Source organism: Grampus griseus, assembly GCF_964374135.1.
Source record: "Grampus griseus genome assembly, chromosome: 5".
Lineage (NCBI taxonomy): Eukaryota > Metazoa > Chordata > Mammalia > Artiodactyla > Delphinidae > Grampus > Grampus griseus.
The window spans coordinates 142,037,836-142,056,763 of NC_138998.1; the positions used below are offsets into that span (position 1 = coordinate 142,037,836).

At 56.9% G+C, this 18,928-nt stretch overlaps 1 protein-coding gene across 2 annotated transcripts in view; it reads left to right on the forward strand.

Annotated features, from left to right (window-relative positions):
• TRPM2 (transient receptor potential cation channel subfamily M member 2) overlaps positions 1-18,928 on the forward strand; it is a gene marked incomplete at its 5' end in the record, with an annotated part of 42,695 nt that overhangs the window by 15,002 nt on the left and 8,765 nt on the right. For both annotated transcript variants that reach the window (XM_082654354.1, XM_082654355.1), the window contains 14 exons: positions 2,291-2,412; positions 2,606-2,944; positions 5,018-5,155; positions 6,629-6,755; positions 6,944-7,089; positions 7,674-7,786; positions 8,200-8,413; positions 9,830-9,948; positions 10,645-10,777; positions 11,215-11,386; positions 15,404-15,587; positions 16,666-16,847; positions 17,082-17,214; positions 17,864-17,951. In XM_082654354.1, the coding sequence (XP_082510480.1) occupies positions 2,291-2,412; positions 2,606-2,944; positions 5,018-5,155; positions 6,629-6,755; positions 6,944-7,089; positions 7,674-7,786; positions 8,200-8,413; positions 9,830-9,948; positions 10,645-10,777; positions 11,215-11,386; positions 15,404-15,587; positions 16,666-16,847; positions 17,082-17,214; positions 17,864-17,951 (2,210 nt within the window). The remainder of the gene's footprint in view (positions 1-2,290; positions 2,413-2,605; positions 2,945-5,017; positions 5,156-6,628; positions 6,756-6,943; positions 7,090-7,673; positions 7,787-8,199; positions 8,414-9,829; positions 9,949-10,644; positions 10,778-11,214; positions 11,387-15,403; positions 15,588-16,665; positions 16,848-17,081; positions 17,215-17,863; positions 17,952-18,928) is intronic.

Sequence of the window (18,928 nt, forward strand, 5' to 3'; positions counted from 1 at the left end):
TCGGGACCCTGAGTCCTGGCCTAGAGGAGCCAGAGATGCCACCCGTGGGCAGATGCGCTGGTCAGAGGGCAGCTGGTGGTGGACCTCACCAGGCCTACCTCATGCTCCCCCTGGGCAGGTGGGCGCCCACCACCAGTGTTGGGGAACGGGCTCCTTTCTCAGCTTACCTCCTCCCCTGAAATCTGAGTGCCGCCTGCACTGATCTACCCCTTAGTGGTCATCAGTTTCTCATAAAATTCTAGCATAGAAAGAAAGAGCCTTGGAAGACTGCTCCTGTCTCCCCACCGTCTGTCTCATGGTTAACGCCTCTGCCCCCAGCGCAGGGCAGAGTCCAAACACAGGGGTCCTCAGGACCAACAGAGCTCTCGACCGACTTCTGCTCCGTAGTCTGACCTCTGCCCTCCAGCCCGTCCTCCCCAGGCCCACACTTCACTCTTCCCTCTTCTCCCACTTCTTGTGGGGGAGGGAAGCCAGTGCCACCCTGCCCTTCCCGCCGGTGTTGCCATGGCTGAGACATCCCTGGTGCCCAGAAGCCTTTGCTCTGCGCTGAGCAGCCCCTCACCCTGGCGGGACACCAGCCCCAGGCCAGCGCTGACGGCAGAGCAGGGGCTGTCGTAGCAGAGGATAGCTTTCGCTTCTCTGTGCCTCCGTCCACACGCCATGGATGCGGGGCTGGGCTCCTCTGCACCCTTGCCAGCACTTGGTACTGTCAGTCTTTGAAGCTACAGCCCTCCTGGTGGCCGTGAAGGGAGATCTCGGTGTGGTTTGGATTTGCGTCTCCCTGGGCTTCCTGGCCATCTGTATTTCATCTTGGGGAAATGTCTGTCAGATCTTGTGTCTGTGTTTATTTGTCTTCTTATTTTTGAGGTGTATGAGTTCTTGACATATTCTCATACAAATCCTGTGTCGGATCTATGTGTTGGGTATATTTTCTCTTGGTTCATCGTCTGATTTTTTTTTTTTTTTTTTTTTTTGCGGTACGCGGGCCTCTCACTCTTGTGGCCTCTCCCGTTGCGGAGCACAGGCTCCGGACACACAGGCTCAGAGGCCATGGCTCACAGGCCCAGCCGCTCTGCAGCATGTGGGATCTTCCCAGACCGGGGCATGAACCCGTGTCCTCTGCATCGGCAGGCGGATTCTCAACCACTGCGCCACCAGGGAAGCCCTGCTTTTTTTTTTTTTCAATAAATTTATTTATTTTATTATTTTTGGCTGCATTGGGTCTTTGTTGCTGCGTGCGGGCTTTCTCTAGTTGCGGCAAGCGGAGACTACTCTTTCTTGCAGTGCACGGGCTTCTCATTGTGGTGGCTTCTCTTGTGGTGGAGCATGGGCTCTAGGTACGTGGGCTTCAGTAGTTGCGGCATGCGGGCTCGGTAGTTGTGGCTCTCAGGCTCTAGAGCACAGGCTCAGTAGTTGTGGCGCACGGGCTTAGTTGCACTGCGACGTGTGGGATCTTCCCGGACCAGGGCTCGAACCCGTGTCCCCTGCATTGGCAGGCGGATTCTTAACCACTGCGCCACCAGGGAAGCCCCTCGTGGTCTGCTTTTATACATCCTTCGAGGTGTCTTTGGAGAGCAGAAGGCTTGTATTTTAACACATTTTAGTTTACTGATTGTTCTCTTTATGATTCACGTTCTTTGCATCCCAGGAAATCTTCTCCTTTCCCCCAGCTGCACATTTTCGTCTGTTTCACTGTGGAAACTCTGCAGCCACAGCTTTTATATTAGGTTTATTTTCTGCCTCAGGTTACTTTTTCTGTGTGATGTGAGGTAAGGGTCCAAGTTCTTTTTCCTTTTTCCCCAAATAACAACCCATGTTTTAAAATGTTAACCCAGCAAGAGCAGAAACTAGTTGGGCAAAATACTTGCACTGAGAACCTGGGTGAGGTGGTGGTTTTGCAAACAGGGCAAGGGAAGGAAACGTGATGGTCTTTGTGGTCCAACTTTTGAGTGTGAATCTGAAATGCCTGCCTTTCAGAGACCCGTGTCTAGTTTAAACTTAGGGTGGGGGCTTGACCAGGAGCTGGGGACAGAGTGGAGGGCTGGGGTGAGTGGGAGTGGTGACAGAAACCCAGAGATTCTCTGATTCTACCACTGAAAGGAAAAGGGATTTTATAAGGGTGCGTGCAGGGGAAGGGTGGGGGATGGCGGTGATTTTGTGACCTTATCTGTTCAATTAAAATGATGGAGACGGGTTGGTGACACACCCCTCCCTCTCTGACTTTGACAGATGGGACGTGGCTTGGAGGCCCAGATCAGAGCCCCTGATGCACATGTGCTTTAACCTGCAGCCTCTCGGAGCCACGACCACTTTGGCCACGAGAACTGGGACCACCAGCTGAAGTTAGCAGTGGCGTGGAACCGCGTGGACATCGCCCGGAGTGAGATCTTCACGGACGAGCGTCAGTGGAAGGTGAGGCTGTGGGGGGAGGGGCTTGCTGGGCCTCGGAACAAGGGCAGGCCCTGAGGTGGCCTCGTCCAGACCCCAGCTCTGCCCTCAGTGAGGGCGGCTGGCACGTCTCCTGGCATCCCCGTCTCGGGGGCACCGAGATAAGGGTTATGTGGGGCGATGACCACATGCACGGCCCCCCACGGCCCGCTCTCAGCCCTCAGAGCTGTACCCCATGATGACGGCCGCCCTCATCGCCAACAAGCCCGAGTTCGTAAAGCTCTTCCTGGAGAACGGGGTGCGGCTGAAGGAGTTCGTCACGTGGGACACGCTGCTCTACCTGTACGAGAACCTGGAGCCCACCTGCCTGTTCCACTACAAGCTGCAAAAGGCGCTGGCCGAGGAGCCCGAGCGCCCGGCGCCCCGTGTGCAGATGCACCACGTGGCCCAGGTGCTGCGGGAGCTCCTGGGGGACTCCACGCAGCCGCTGTACCCCCGGCCCCGCTCCAGCGACCGCCCGCGCCTCCTGCTCGCGGTGCCCAACATCAAGCTCAGTGTGAGTGCTGGCCGTGTGCCATGCGCACCGCTGTGTCCTCGGACCTTTGAAACACGGGCTTTATTTTCACTGGGAAAGTCAGCTTGGGCTGCCGTAACACAGGTGGGGTGGCTTACACAGCAGGCGTCTTTTTCTCCTTGCCCTGGAGCCTGGAGTCAAGGTCAATGTGTCGGCAGTGGGCTTCCGGTGAGGTCTCTCCTGACCTGCAGGGGACCAACCATCTTCTTACCCTGTCCTCACACGGCCTGTCCTCAGTGTGTCTGGTATCGTTGCCTCTTCTCCAAGGAACACTGGTCCTGTTGGATGAGCACCCCACTCTCATGACCTCATTTAACCTTGATCACATGCTTGAAAGCCCATCTCCAAATTACAGTCACATTAGGGGATGGGGCTTCAACATATGAAATTTGGGGGACGCAGTTCCGTCCATAACTCTCCCTTTCTGAAGACCTCCAATGGTACCAAAAGTTATGTGGGGAGAATGCTCTCGCCTGTGCCCTGTACCCCGAGCCCTGCTCACAGGTGTAATCGGTGTCTGTGTAGCCAGGTCAGCATGTCCCACGTGTATCTCTGTGAGACGCATGTGTGTTGCAACAATAGGACAGGGGCTTTTCTCGTCTGCATCCTTATTTGATGGGAATCCCACAGCCTCTCGACACGAAGTACGACGCTGGTGTTTGTATTTATGTGAGGGAGCCTCTTCTTCCGACTTATTAAGTTTTTACAAACGAAGCCTCAGTGCCGATCTTTGTCAGATGCCTTTCGAGGAGTTGAACTGCTCTTCTTTGACCTATGAATTTGGTGAATTATAGGTCGTTCTTATTTTTTGATTCCTGTTTTGAATCTCAACTCGACTGCAGGGTAACATGTATTCAATATGGTGTTGGATTCCCAATATTTTCAGGGTTTTGCAGCAGAATGTTTAAGTCTTTAATTGTAGTTTTATTTCGGGGGGGGTGTATTTGTCAGGTTCTGGTATCAATTTTATGTTAGCTCTGTAAAAACATTGGGAAGCCTTTCTTCTTTCTCTGCCCTGGAACAGTTTATGTGGCCGGAGTCCACTGCTTCTTACAAGCTTGGCAGACTCCCCTAGGAGTCCATCAGGGCTCGGTGCCTTTTTGGGTAGTAACTGATAACTTTCTCATTTTCTTTCCTGATGGTCCTGATGTTTAGGTTTTCTGTCTGTTCTAAGATCATATTTGATTTTGGTTTTTTCCTGCTAGAAAATTATCCACTTCCTTCAGGTTTGCAAATCTGTCCATTGTCCTGTGTGAGCTCTTCCTGACCCCTGAGAATGATGTGGCTGTGGCTTGGTTTTATATATTTACAGTTCTGCTTTTCTTGATTCCACTGTGTTTAAGATGTCCAGTTGGAATGTGCTCAAGTGGAAGCTCACACAGACCATGTCTGTAATTTAAGAAGATGAACTAGTTTTTCTTTTTTTATAAAGATGAGTCTTCAGGCGATTTCTAAAATCACTTAAGGAAAGTGCAATTTTGTGTGTGATGTGGGAAGTGTGTTGTTTGCTTCTGGGAATTGTTTCCAGACTGTCTGCGGATGTGTTTATTTACTGATGGGCCAGGAAGCCTGGGTTCTCATATCACTGTAGGCTGAGTGTGTCTGGGGTCAGGGCCTTCCCACTCACACATGGCTTTGTCTGTCTGGTGTTTCTTGCTGACCTTCTCTGCAGGAGACATGGTGTAGGTTCCCTTGAGGAGCTCACAGCATGAATCTATTAACAGACCGTGTTAGAATTTTACTTCATAGAAGAAGGCTTTGATGCCAATAGATAAGAGTAGGAAATGTTGGGGTGCCTGGCTAGCCACAAAGGTCTACAGATACTGGTGTGGGAGGTAACTGGGTATTGCACTATTGGGGCGTGTCTTCACGTCTCCAGAGGGGTGCTTTAAAAACCCCGGTGTGCATGAGAAAGATTTGGGTGTTGCTGGAAATGCAGCTTGCAGGGCTCATCCCCCAGGGACGGTGGGGCTGAGCTCGGGACCCTCCATAGGCCCCGGGGTTCTGATGCTCGTGGGGCCCTAGGTGAGGCTCTAACTGTCCGCTGCTCCCCAGGTGCAGGGAGTGAGTCTCCGGTCCCTGTACAAGCGTTCCTCAGGCCACGTGGCCTTCACCGTGGACCCTGTCCGTGATCTGCTCATTTGGGCCATCATCCAGAACCGCCGGGAGCTGGCAGAAATCATCTGGGCTCAGGTACCCAGACCCGCTTCCTGGCACGCATGGCTATGGGGGGACCAGGGACAGGGCTCTAGCTGGGGCTCCTGGCCAGAGAGCCAACCGCAAGGGGTTGGTCCGCAGCACAGGGCCATGCAGGGAGGGCAGTGGGTGTCCACAACAGCAGAAGGAGCTCAGGGTGTCCAGGGTTGGAGGACAGAGAGCTTGGCCCTAGGCCCTAGGCAAGAAGAGAATTTTTAAAAAGGAGTGCCACGTAGTCTCCCCCTGTGGTCTGTCTGGGCCAAGGCCCACCTGGCACACACACCAAGCAGGCCGCCCGCTGTGACCCACACGTTCTGGTGGTCAGCGCACGTGCTGGGCCCCCCACCCTGCCCCCCCGGTCTGTAGGCTCTGCAGGCAAATTCCATCCCCGGAGGGGCGGCCTCTCTTTCCATTGATGGTTGGGGGTCTCAGACACAATCTGTTACTGAGAGGGGCGCTTCCCAGGTGCCATTGCCCTGAGCTGTTGGCAGGCTGTCTGGGAACGCCTGCTGGCTGGCCTGCCGGGGTCCTAGTCCCTGGGCCTGTGTGCGGCCTCGTCACCCGCTGCGGGGGACTTGCCGGGGAGCTCCCTGAGAAACAGGGCACCGCAGGCCCAAGTCTTCCTGTGTGGCTTTCCTTTAGTTCGAGCTGACTCTCCTTGTAACGGGAAAGTAAAGTTCTGTCATTTTTTCTCAGAGAGGCCCCGCTTTTAGGTGCTGGCATTTCCAGGCTGCTCTCGAGAGCCCGCTCCCCCCAGGGTCCCAGCAAAGGCTCTGGTGGCTCCCCGCTTGTCCATAGTTCTGGGAGGTTTGCCCTCGCGCAAGGTGCTTGGGGGAGGGGTCGGCGACAGAGCTGGGCCCGACTGTGGCCTCACAGTCCTCCTGGGATCAATGGCAGCAGTGAGGACCCCCGAGAGACCCCCTTGGGGCTCAGGGGACAGAAAAGCCAAACCCGGGTTTCCAGGCTCTGACACCAACCCCTCGCCCGGGCTGGCACTGCCCTCAGACCCAGCGCCTCCGGGCTGAGCTTTGAGACCCTCCATGAGATCTTCCGGGCCCCCACTCTGGTGCCTGGGACTGGCAGTGCCCCCGAGGCAGGGCACCCCGGCTTTGGACGGGGACGTGCGAGGGCCTGGTCCCCGCCTCTCCCCCTCAGGTGCTCCATGCATGAGGTTAGCCGGACCTCGTACTGGCAGGGCTGTGCTAGCACCAGTGTCCAGTCCACGTTCTGGGGAGGCAAGTGGGCTGCCTGGTAAGCAGACCACTCTACCGGCCCGTGCAGGAAACTGGCCATCAGCAGGGCTTACCTGTGATGTGGGTGAGCCCAGTGGTTTATATGGAAGGAGCCACAGTACTTGCTCCACAGCCTGTGCTGTCTCGGGGCCTCTGCTCTCATCGCCCTGGGCGGTGTGTCGGGGGCTCCCGGGGCTGGGCCATGCAGGTCCTCACGGTGGCTTCCCCTGGTGCCCAGAGCCAGGACTGCATCGCTGCGGCCTTGGCCTGCAGCAAGATCCTGAAGGAGCTGTCCAAGGAGGAGGACACGGACAGCTTGGAGGAGATGCTGCTGCTGGCTGACGAGTTTGAGCAGAGAGCCATCGGTGAGTTCCTGGGGCCGCGGCCTCGGGCCTGGGCTCAGCTCCTCATGGGTCCCCCTGGGGTCCTCGCCCCGAGTCTCAGCGCCATCCGTGTTCAGGCTGTGTCACCTGGAGAGGCCCTGCTCCGACACTGTCCTCGGCTGTCACTGCTGGGGACACGGCTGCTGTGACGCGGGCTTCCTCCCATCCAGGGGTCTTCACCGAGTGCTACCGCAAAGATGAGGAGAGAGCTCAGAAGCTGCTGGTCCGCGTGTCGGAGGCCTGGGGCAAGACCACCTGCCTGCAGCTGGCCCTGGAGGCCAAGGACATGAAGTTCGTGTCTCACGGGGGCATCCAGGTGACCTTCCAGAAACACCTGCCGCGCTGCTGCAGGGGCAGACGCGGCCTCCCGCTCACACAGACGGCACAGGAGGGCCCTATGTGGGAGCCCCCAGCAGGCCCCCAGGAGGTCCCAGGGACAGGACTCGGACGCCCACCCCCTCTGCCTGGGGCCTCGCGAGGGGCACGTGGGGGGCGGGGCATCCTCCCGGAGCACCGAGGGCAGGGCGCTCTGGCGTTTCCTTGGTGACGTGGCGTGCGCGGCACACAGTGGGTGTCCCTCGGAGCCCTGGTGCTTCCTTGGAGCACAGCCTCCTGCTGCCACCACGTCCACAGCACTGTCGTGTGCCGTCCATGCTGGATCCCAGGGACGTGGCGGGGAGGGGGTCCTGTCCACACCCCCACCCCCGGAGAGAGCTCAGAAGCGCCAGCTGGTGGGAGACGGGGGGACGGAAATGCTGGGCTTGAGCCCTGCTCTCCGCCCCTTCTGTCTGGGAGAGCTGGCCCCGCCCTGCCCACAGGGAGCCTCTTCCTCGGCCTCAGGGAGCACGGGGTCGGGGTGGGGGCCGCCCATCACGCTGACACCGGCGCCCGTGTCCGCAGGCCTTCCTGACCAAGGTGTGGTGGGGTCAGCTCTGCGTGGACAACGGGCTCTGGCAGCTGGCCCTGTGCATGCTGGCCTTCCCGCTGCTCTACACGGGCCTCATCTCCTTCAGGTGCCGGCCTGGCTGCGGGTGGGGGCCGGGGCTGGGGGCCCGGGGGTCCGGACCTTCCATCCCAAGCACCCTCTCTCGGGGGTCCTCACCGCTGCCACTGACCCCAGGACGGAGGGGAACCACGCTTGGGGGAGGGCCCCCCCGGGCCGAGACCTGCTGTCCCCCAGTACCCGCAGGGGGCCGAGCGCCGCCCTGCCCGCACCGCCACCGTGGCCTGAGTATTTTGTTACAGCCCGAAAGGAACCCGAGGGCCCTCTGGGGACCCCTCGTGGGGCCGTCTGGCTGAGCCCCCGCTGAAGCCACGCGTGCAGGGGCAGCAGCCGCACGCGGGTCCCGGGCCTCCCTTCTCTGCGCTGTGGCCTGTGTCGCCGTCAGGCGCCTCACGGCCGCGCCCCGCCCCGTGTCTGCCCCAGGGACAGGCGGCTGCAGGCCGAGGGGGGCCTGGCCCGCATCCGCGCCTTCTTCAGCGCGCCCGTGGTCGTCTTCCACCTGAACATCCTGTCGTACTTCGCCTTCCTCTGCCTCTTCGCCTACGTGCTCATGGTGGACTTCCAGCCCAGGCCCTCGGGCTGCGAGTGCCTCATCTACCTCTGGCTCTGCTCCCTGGTGTGCGAGGAGCTGCGGCAGGTGGGCCCTGCCCAGCCCCAGCCCCACCCACTGACCCTCCCGCCCCCGGGCAGCTCCCTGGGCTCGGGCACTTTCTCCCGGTGGTCCTTGGCCCAGTGCCGACCCCGGCGAGACTCACGGGGCCGCTGAGAGCGGGCAGGGCCCCTTGGAAAGGGCGGCCTGCGGTCCAGCAGCCACACCGGCCCTTGCCCCTCCTCCACCTGGCCACCCCTCCCCAGGCGCTGCTTTTTGCTTGAAACCCTCCCTAATCACCCCAAACGGGGTGCCCTCACCACGCGGCCTCCTGGACTTGGGGGGCTGTGAGACCCCGGCCGCGCTGTGAAGGGCACTGCAAACTGTGGGGTCCCGAGACTGCTCTTGGGTTTGGTGATTCTCCAGAAGCACCCCCAGCGCCCTGAGCCAGCACAGGAGGCCACAGCTTAACATCGGCCGAGGGTCGAGGTGCACGGCAGCGTCCGTCCAAGGATTCTAGACACAGAGCTCCTGTTGCCCCTCCCCTCGGGGGGCAGGGTGTTTCCCGGGGGTCGGTCAGGTGCTGAGGGGTGGCCCACCACAGTGTCCAGCCCCCTGGAGGCCAAGCTGGCCCTGCGTGGCCCAGGCCCCATCCTGAGTCCCGCCGTGAGACGACCTGGTGAAGAAAGACCCCTTCCGGGCTCAGAGGCCTCCTCGGAGGCCCGGGGCAGAGGGAAAGGCTGATCCTCACGGCTCGTCCGCCCCCCCGTTCCCACACTGTCCCCACCTGCCAGTACCTGGAGGCAGCGGTGAACGTGAGCCTCAGCTGGCGTGGGGAGGGGCCGGCCCGCTGAGAGACGCTGCTCAGACGCGCCCCTGCTCTCTGCACTTGGCAGCCACGAGCCCCGAGATAAGGCCAGCTTAGCTCACAGGCATCAACGCCACCGCCTGCGGGGGACCCGAGGGCACCGTCAGGGTCCCCAGGAAGGAGGTGCAGGGCGGGCGGCCGGGCCTGGGGCCGCGCTGGCTCCGCGGGCCTCGCCTCGTCCCGCACGGCCTCCTGCAGCAGAAGCCCCCAGTCCCTGGGCCCCAGCCTCACCGCGGGCAGCCCCAGGACAGAGGGCAGACCCTTCTCCCGGAGTCTGCCCAGCGGTGCCAGGGAGGGGACCCGGTTGCTCCCGTGGGGCCGCCTGCCCCGCGCAGCCAGCTGCTGGGGTCTGGGGTGGGGACTCCCGCGGGGCAGGCCAAGCAGGGCCACGGTCGCTCCACCGTCTCTCCCTCCTCCGGGGGCCGCTGCAGGGGTGGGGGAGCGCGCCCTGTGGGAGAGGAGCTGGCCCCTGACGCCTTCGCTTGAGGCTGGGGCGAGGGAGCCCACGTGTCCTGCCCGTGGCCCCCCCAGGAGGCCGTGGCTTGCTGGTCGCTGGGGCGTGAGAGGCATAAGGCAGCGGGCCCGCTGTCCCGCAGCTCTTCCACGACCCGGACGAGGGCGGCCTCATGAAGACGGCGCTCCTGTACTGCAGCGATTTCTGGAACAAGCTGGACGTCTGTGCTATCCTGCTCTTCACGGCGGGGCTGGTTTGCCGGTGAGGGCTCAGCCGCCCCACAGGGCTGGCTCTGGAGGAGGCCACAGGCCAGGGGCCCCCGCGAGGCTCAGCTCCTCCCTGGACGCATCTATCCCGAGGGTGCCCTGCCCCCGCCCGGGGCCGGTGAGGGGGCCAGGGCGGAGACTCGGGGCTCTGTCACTGCGGGTGGCTGCCGCGTGCGTGCGCCCGCATCCCAGCCTGGGGCTCTGACCTCTCCACTGCCCGTCAAGGCTGTGCGTGTCTGCCCTGCCGTGACCCGCTTTCTCCACCAGGCGAGACTGCCCGGCGCAGCCTCTGGTTCCCGGGACGCCCACGCGGCCTGGCTTCTCTGCCCGTGGCTGGGCTTCTAGACCCTCCTGGAGGCGCTGCCCCTGAGCTCACACCCAGCTTTAGTACTTTGGGGTCCCGGGGTTGCCCCTGGACTGGGGCAGGTGAGCAGGAGGCCGGGGCCAGGCCCTGGGGGCGGCCGGCTGAGGCCCTGCTTCTGCCCGGCCAGGCTCGTCCCCTCGCTGCTGTACCCCGGGCGCATCGTCCTCTCCCTGGACCGGGGCAGGCCCTGGGGGCGGCCGGCTGAGGCCCTGCTTCTGCCCGGCCAGGCTCGTCCCCTCGCTGCTGTACCCCGGGCGCATCGTCCTCTCCCTGGACCGGGGCAGGCCCTGGGGGCGGCCGGCTGAGGCCCTGCTTCTGCCCGGCCAGGCTCGTCCCCTCGCTGCTGTACCCCGGGCGCATCGTCCTCTCCCTGGACTTCATCATGTTCTGCTTGCGTCTGATGCATATTTTCACCATCAGCAAGACGCTGGGGCCCAAGATCATCATCGTGAAGCGGATGGTGAGGGGACAAGGGGCCCCTGACGCCAGTTGCAAGTGAGGCGCCCCAGGGCTTCGGCACACCCCGTGAGATCCCCAGTCCCGGCCTTGCCCCTCGGGCTCCCACCCCCGGGCACGCCCGTCTCGGGTCTTTGCCTGTATGTTGCCTCCTCCAGGCAGCCCTGCCTGATCTCCACAGCTCCTTCCTGATCCCGGTTACAGCTCCTATCACTCCCCTCCTGGGTCATGGTGACGTTGGACCCTTCCCGCACTTCAGGGGTGCCCGGCGCACCTTTGAGGTGTTGGGGCAGCCCCAGGGCTGTTCCCCCGGAGCTCCTGGCTCTAGGCGTCCATGCCGTGGGCGTCGATGGAGCCCCCCTCCGCCGCAGGGCACACAGGAGCCCACCTGTGGGCAGTGAGGGTGTGGGGCTGCAGCCTGGTGTCTCCCTGTCCCCGCAGATGAAGGATGTCTTCTTTTTCCTCTTCCTGCTGGCCGTGTGGGTCGTGTCCTTCGGGGTGGCCAAGCAGGCCATCCTCATCCACAACGAGAGGCGGGCGGAGTGGATCTTCCGGGGGGTCGTCTACCACTCGTATCTCACCATCTTCGGGCAGATCCCGGCCTACATCGACGGTACAGTGGGCCCTGACAGCCTGGGGAAAAGAGGGGCCAGCCCAGCGGGGGTCCTGCAAGCTCACAGAAGTGGGACAGGGAGGGCCCGGGGGCCGTGGCCGAAAGAGACAGGTGCACGCTGGGTCCAGCTGAGCAGGGAGGGCGCCAGCTGGCGGAGCCTGAGCCGTACCTCGCAGCTTCGGGGAGGTGGGGCCCTGGGGCATCAGCTGACCCCCACCCCCCAGCATTAAATGCTGCCCTATTCCTTCTGTTCCTCCCACTGCAGTCAGAAATGAGTCCTCCTTCTCTGGACACAGAGAACTCGCTCTGTGTACTGAGCTTGTTCTCTTGAAGAGCTTCACTGAGATTTAATTCACATTACCGTAAGGCTCGGCGGTATGAAATGTTCGCTGCAGTGGTTTTTAGTATATTTACAGAACCTAATTTTAGAACATTTGCATCACCCCAAAGAGACACCCAGTGCCCATTAGTAGTCACTCCCCTTCCCCCTTCCCCTCAACCGTAGGTGACCTCTAATCGACTTTCTGTCTCTATAGAACTTGCCTTTTCTGGACATTTCGTATAAAGTCGATCATGTAATACATAGTCTTTTGTGTCTTGCTTCTTTTATTTAGCATAATGTTTTCAAGAGGCGTCCGTATAGTGGTCTGTGTCAGCATTTAATTCCTTTCTGTTGCCAAATAATATTCCATTGGTTGGATTTGCCACGTTCTGTTTATCCATCCATAGGTTGGTGAACATTTGAGTGGTTTCTACTTTTTGGCTCTTATGACTAATGTGACTATGTTTTCTGTAAATTTTTGTGTGGACACGTCATTTCTTTTGGATGTATGCCTGGGAGTGGAATGGCTGGGTCACATGGTAATTCTGTGTTTCACTTTTTGAGAAGCTGCCAGACTGTTTCCCACAGCAGCTGCACCAGCAACGTATGAGGTTCCAATCTCTCCACATTCTCGCCAACACTTGTTATTATCTGTCTTTTTTGATTCGAGCCACCCTACTGGGCGGGAAGTTCTCTCACTGTGGTTTGATTTGCACTTCCCTGATGGCCAGTGATGTCGAGCATCTCCTCATGTGATTTCTGAGCCATCTTCTTTGGAAAAATATCTGTTTCTATCCTTTGCCCATTTTTCAAGTGGGTATTGGTCTTTTCATCGAGTTGTAAGAGTTCCTTACATACGGTTACCAGGCCCTTATCGTATATATGATGTGCAAGTTATTCGCCATTCTGTGGGTTGTCTCTTCACTTTCTTTATGTTGTCCTTTGAAACACAAAAGTTTTCAGTTGTGTTGAAACTCACCTTGTCAATCTCTTTGATCATGTGTGCTTTTGGGCTAGCCAAGGTCAGGAAGACTTATGCCTATGGTATTATTCTAAAAGTTTTATAGCTTTAGCACCTACTCTTGGCCTTTGATCTGTTTAGATTAATTTTGTATACAATGTGAGAGTCATTCTTTTACAGCAAGCATTCAGTTGTTCTAGCCCCCTTTGTTGAAAAGACCGTTCTTTCCCTGTTGAATTGTCTGGGCACCCTTGTCAAAAATCAACTGACCATGAATGAAAGCGTTGATCTCTAGGCTGTCAGTTCTATTCCGTTGATCTGTGTCTACCCTTGTGCCAACACCACAGTCCTGGCTAGTATAGCTTTGTAGTAAGTTTTCAAATCAGGAAGCGTGAGTCTTTCAACTTTGTTCTTTTTTTCAAGATCGTCTTGGCCTCTGGGTCCTTGGGTCCACATGAACTTTTGGGTCATCTTATCAATTTTTCCAAAAAGAGCATCTAGGATTTTGACTGTAAACATGTGATGTCTTCCACTTATTTAAATCTTTCATTTCTTTCCATAATATTTTTTTTATTTTTCAGTGTGTAAGTTGCACTTCTTCTGTTAAATTTATTCCTAAGTGTTTTATTCTTTTTCATGCTGCTGTAAGTAGAATTGTTTTATTAATTGGATTGTTTACTGCTTGTGTGTGGAAATAGACTATATTTTGTATATTGAACTTGTATCCTGAAACCTTGCTGAACTTCTTTATTAGTTCTAATAGTTTTTAAGTGCACTTTTTGGAGATTTGCTATGATGATGTCATCTGCAAATAGAGATAATTTTACTTGTTCCTTTCCAGTCTGGATGTCTTTTATTTCTTTTTCCTGCCTAATTATCCTGGTTAGAACCTCTGGTACAGTGTTGAAACGTATCAAGAACACATGTCTTTATCCTGTCCCTGATCGTCGGGGAAGCTTTCAGTCCTTCACTACTAGGTGCGATGTGAGCTATGGGTTTTTGTAAATATCCTTCATCAGATTGACGAAGTTCCCCTCCATTCCTAGTTTCTTGAGTGCGTGTATTGTGGAAGGGTGTTCGGTTTGTCAGATGCTTTTCCTGCATCAATTGAAATGTTCATACGGTTTATTTTCTTTATATTATTAATATGGTGTTTTATATTAATTGATCTTCGGATGTTAAACGGACTTTGCATTCCTGGGATATATTTCGCTTAGTCACGGTGTGTAAATCTTTTTATACGTTGCAGCCTTCAGTTTGCTAGCATTTTGTTGAGCATTTTTGCATCTATATTCTTAAAGGGTGTTGGTCTGTAGTTTTCTTTTCTTGTAATGTTTTTGTCTGGTTCTGGTATGAGAGTAATACTGGCCTCATAGAATCACTTAGAAAGTAGTCCCTCCTCTCTTATATTTTGGAAAAGCTTATGAAGGATCGGTCTTCATTATTCTTTAAATATTTGGTCGAATTCACCAGAGAAGCCATCCAGGCCTGGACTTTTCTTTGTGTGAAGTCTTAAAATTACACATTCAATATCTTTACTTGTTATAGGTCTATTTATATTTTCTACTTCTTTTTCAGTCACTTTTGGTAGTTTGTGTCTTTCTAGGAATTTTTCCATTTTTTTTAAGTCATCTAATTTGTTAGCATAAATTTTTTGGTAGTATTTCCTTATAGATTTTTCTGTTTTTGTAAGGTTGGTTGCAATGTCCTCTCTTTCAGCTATGATTTAGTCATTTGAGTCTTTTTTTTTTTCTGCATCAGTCTAGCTAAAAGGTTGTAATTCTGTTCATCTTTTCCAAGAAAAAGATTTTGGTTGTGTTGATTTTCTTTATTGTTTTTGTCTCTATTTCATTTATTTGCATTCTGCTCTTAATTATTCCCTTCCTTCTGCTTGCTCTGGGTTTACTTTACTAAAATGGAAGGTTATTTTATTGATTTGATCTCTTTTTTAAAAAAATATAGGTATTTCTAGCTATTATAATGAGTTTCTATCTTAGAAAATTAGTAGCACTGTCAAAAATACATTTGATTACAGAACAGTGCATACTGATTGCTAAAAAAATTTTAAATTCAAGTTAAGTATAAAGAAGAATGTTCATAATCCCACCTCCCAGAGTTAACCACTATTAACTTAGTATATTTTCTCAGAGATTTTTAAATGCACAAACAGAATATATATTTATGTTTTGTAATACTATATTCCAAATATTATAATAGAGGATAAATATTATCCTTTACTTGCCTGCAGTTGTGTGGCTATATTTCGTTCTGTAATCGCTCGTTCCACATATAGGAATGCTGCCTCTGCAGCGTTTTTCCTTTCTTGTGTCTCCCTTCTCTTTTTGATGGTTGTTCATTTCCTCTTTGAATTCTTTCCCACCGCAATTTGCTCTCCCGGGTTGGGACCTGTGTCTTATGATGACACAGCCCCTCCTGGTGCTGCCCCCGCCTGGGGCCCAGAAAGTGCCCTGGTGGGATGGCTGGATCTGGACAGGGGCACGTGCCCACCTGGAGTACAGGTCTGGCTCCCGGGCTTCCCTTGGCAGCCGCACTTCCTGCCCGCGAGGATGCCTGGGTGTAGATGGTTGCCCCTCTTTGGGCTGCCCTCACGCCTGAGCTGACAGCTGAGGTCACCCAGATGTGGGGGTGTCCAGGTCTGCGGGGTCATCGCCCGAGGACCCTTGTGCTTCCACTCGGCTTTCCTGGTTCACCTGGCCCCTCACTCCCGTCACAGGCGTGAACTTCAACCTGGACCAGTGCAGCCCCAATGGCACCGACCCCTACAAGCCCAAATGCCCCGAGATCGACGCGACCCAGCGGGAGCCCGCCTTCCCCGAGTGGCTGACGGTCACCCTGCTGTGCCTCTATCTTCTCTTCACCAACATCTTGCTGCTTAACCTCCTCATCGCCATGTTCAAGTAAGCGCCCTGTGCCAGCCTGGCCGGGGGCACGCCCCTTGCCCTCCCCCCATCCCCCTGGGGTGCGGGCGGGGTGGAGCGCAGGACCCGGGACCTGGCTCAGCCCAGGTGGACCGTGTGCGGCCACGCTCTCTGGTCACCGCCGAGTCCGTCAAGGCACTGCTGCTGCGGGACCAGTGCACGGGCCACTCGGAGTGCCCAGAGGCTGCGGGCTGGGGCACGTGGACGTCTGGCTCCTCCCACCCTGGAGGGAGGGGGTGCGGGGCAGCGACCTGGCCGCCCGACTCTAGATGTGGAGGTGCGTGTCACACGTACTGAAAATCGGACGAGGCAGGATCACCTGTATTTGCCTTCCATGGCTCAGGGCATCGCCAGCCCCTCAGCGCCCCTCCCGGCCTCTGCAGGAGGGCCCCTGGGACCCGTGGTGACCCTGGTGAAAATCCCTTAATTCCTGGTTTGGGCACCGTTTCTCTTCCCTTTCATCAGCTAGCATGATGAGGTCGCCACTTTCTGATTTACCACGTGTTCTGAACAGTGAGAGACCCTGACCTGTGCTGGGCTGTGATAGAGACAGAGAGGTCAGAAGGCCGGCGGGCACGGGCTGCATCGTGGCCCTGCCTGGCCTCCCTCCCTCCCTCCGAGGGCCTCTCTGGCAAGGATTCGGGTCAGTTGACGTCCATCCACAAGACACACACGTTGCAGAGAATAAATGTGGCAGGCTGTTGAAGACACCGTCCCTTCTGTTTGTCAGATCCAAGGGACGAGCCCCTCTTAGAGTCCAGTGCAGGACACTGTCCCTCTCCCAACACATGCAGCTCTGTTTTACTCTCTAACGAGGTTTGTAGAACCTAAACTCTAGGTCTCCTTTCTTCCTTCTCCCCTTGGCTCCCAGGAAGCTCAGAATTCTGGGGCTGGCCGTTCAGCTGCCTTTCCCTGCATCTGGAGTTGCGCCCCTGGGTGATGTGTGTGCTCTTCATGGGCCGTCACGGCAGACACGCCGGGCAGGGACACGGATGTTTTCGTAACCGTGTTTGGGTGGCCCGTGCTCCCCTGTAACCAGTGCTTCCTGCCCCTGCAGCTACACGTTCCAGCAGGTCCAGGAGCGCACGGACCAGATCTGGAAGTTCCAGCGCCACGACCTGATCGAGGAGTACCAGGGCAGGCCCCCCGCGCCGCCCCCCTTCATCCTTCTCAACCACCTGCATCTCTTCATCAAGAGGGTCATCCTGAAGGTCCCCGCCAAGCGACACAAGCAGCTCAGTAAGCTGCCGTCTCTCTCATCCCAGAGCCGCATCTGCGGCGGAGCCCGGGTGGGGTGGGGGCAGCAGCTCCTTGGAGAGTTCTGGAAGCTCGGTGGGCGTGCAGACCACTCAGGCCACCGACTTCCCACCCTGCCCACTGGGGGCGGGTGCAGACTGGCTCCTCCGGCCCCTCAGGGTCCCGGCCCCTCCCTGCGGGGCCCCGAGTGGGTCAGAGGCTCCCCTCCCCCGACAGAGAACAAGCTAGAGAAGAACGAGGAGGCGGCCCTCCTGTCCTGGGAGATCTACCTGAAGGAGAACTACCTGCAGGACCAGCAGATCCAGCAGAAGCAGAGGCCGGAGCAGAAGATCCAGGACATCAGTGACAAGTACGGGACCAGGGCGGTCTCCTCGGGGTTCCTGAAACGTTTGCTCTTTGTCACACAGCACACGCGGCACTGGGCGGGGGGCGGGGGGGAAGACAGCTCAGGAATCCCCCTGCGCAAAAAAAAAGAGCGTTTGGAAGTATTTTTCATATAAAAACAGAGGCCGCCTTGGGTGCAATTCCTATGTTGTAGCAAAAGAAGACAGAGACCAAACAATTATTCCCCAGACAACGGTGCTGCGTCCTCCTCCTTCCAAAGTCCCCAGTGGTGCCCAGCGGTAGCTTTCCCCATTGTGACTCGGCTGTGGAACTCGTGGCAAATCGAGGCAAGGAGTCAGGCGTGTGCGCGTCTGCACACCTGCGCCTCTCGACCAGCCATGCTCCCCGCAAAGCCCGGGGCTGTTGGGGCAGCCCTGTGAGCCGGGGGCATCCGTTGGCTGCGAGATCTTCCCCTTGGGCCACTAGGCGGTGCTCATCCTATACGGAAACGTATGGTATAAATACTTTCAAATTAAGAGGAAGATGCGTGAAATTAAGGCCAACAGAGCCTGGGCTGCTGGATCTGACAGGTCACCCACCTGCAAAGAGGCGCCAGGCTTCCTTCACATCCCGCCCCTGGCTGGCCTGCGGGGCTCAGCTGTGTCCTCTTGCAGGGTGGACACCATGGTGGACCTGCTGGAAATGGCACATCTGAAGCAGTCGAGCTCCATGGAGCAGAGACTGGCCTCTCTAGAGGAGCAGGTGGGTTCCGGGCTGCGACCTCTGTTTCTGGGCACAGCTCCGAAGGACCTGGAAGGTCGCTCTGTGGTGTGGTGGCTTTGAGAGTGCACATACTGGGAAACCACCCAGGAGAAGGGGGCGGTGACATCAGGGCCATTGCTCCCAACTGGCAGGGGCACCTTCTCCGTCCTCTAGAGAATTCCACCAAACGCTCCCCTGCCTGAGCTCTGCCACGCCGCACTGTGTGGCGGCCACATCAGGGGCTGGTCTGAGGGAACAAACTCTTGACCTTCCCCTGGCCTCCTTGGAACTGTCCTCTGAGACGCCGCTGTCTCCAGACTGGGCACCTGGAACCTGGGAGGGGGCCGTGGAAATTACTAACAGCCCTTGGCTGCTTTCTCAGGCTGCCAGCTATGCTGGGAGGGAGGGAGGCCACGGGGCCAGCAAGGATGCGTATGGATGTCCGTGTGGACAGCTGGACTGAGGGGCAGCATCAGAAAGCAGCGTGTGGGTGTCTCAGAGCAGCTCCAGATGAGAGAGCGGTGGCCGGTGGGCAACAGGAGAGCAGCCTCCACCCGCCCCTCCCCCCTCAATGTCCACTGACAGCCCCCCCATCAGCTGGGCAGCCCTGAGTGGCCTCACATCCAAGAGTCATTGCCTCATAGGCCAGCTGGGCTCAGGTGCCTGAGTGATGCTGAGGGACAGTAATGTGTATTAGTTCATCCATCCGTCCATCCATCCATCCATCCACCCAACCATCCATCTGCCCCTCCATCCACCCAACCATCCATTGATCCATCTGCCCATCCATCCATCCATCCGTCCATCTATCCATCCATCCATTCATTCATCCATCCATCTATCCATTTATCTGTCCATCCATCCATCTATCTATCCATCCATCCATTCATTCATCCATCCATCCATCCATCCATCCATTCATTCATCCATCCGTCCATCCTTCCAGTCATTCATCCATCTATCCATTTATCTGTCCA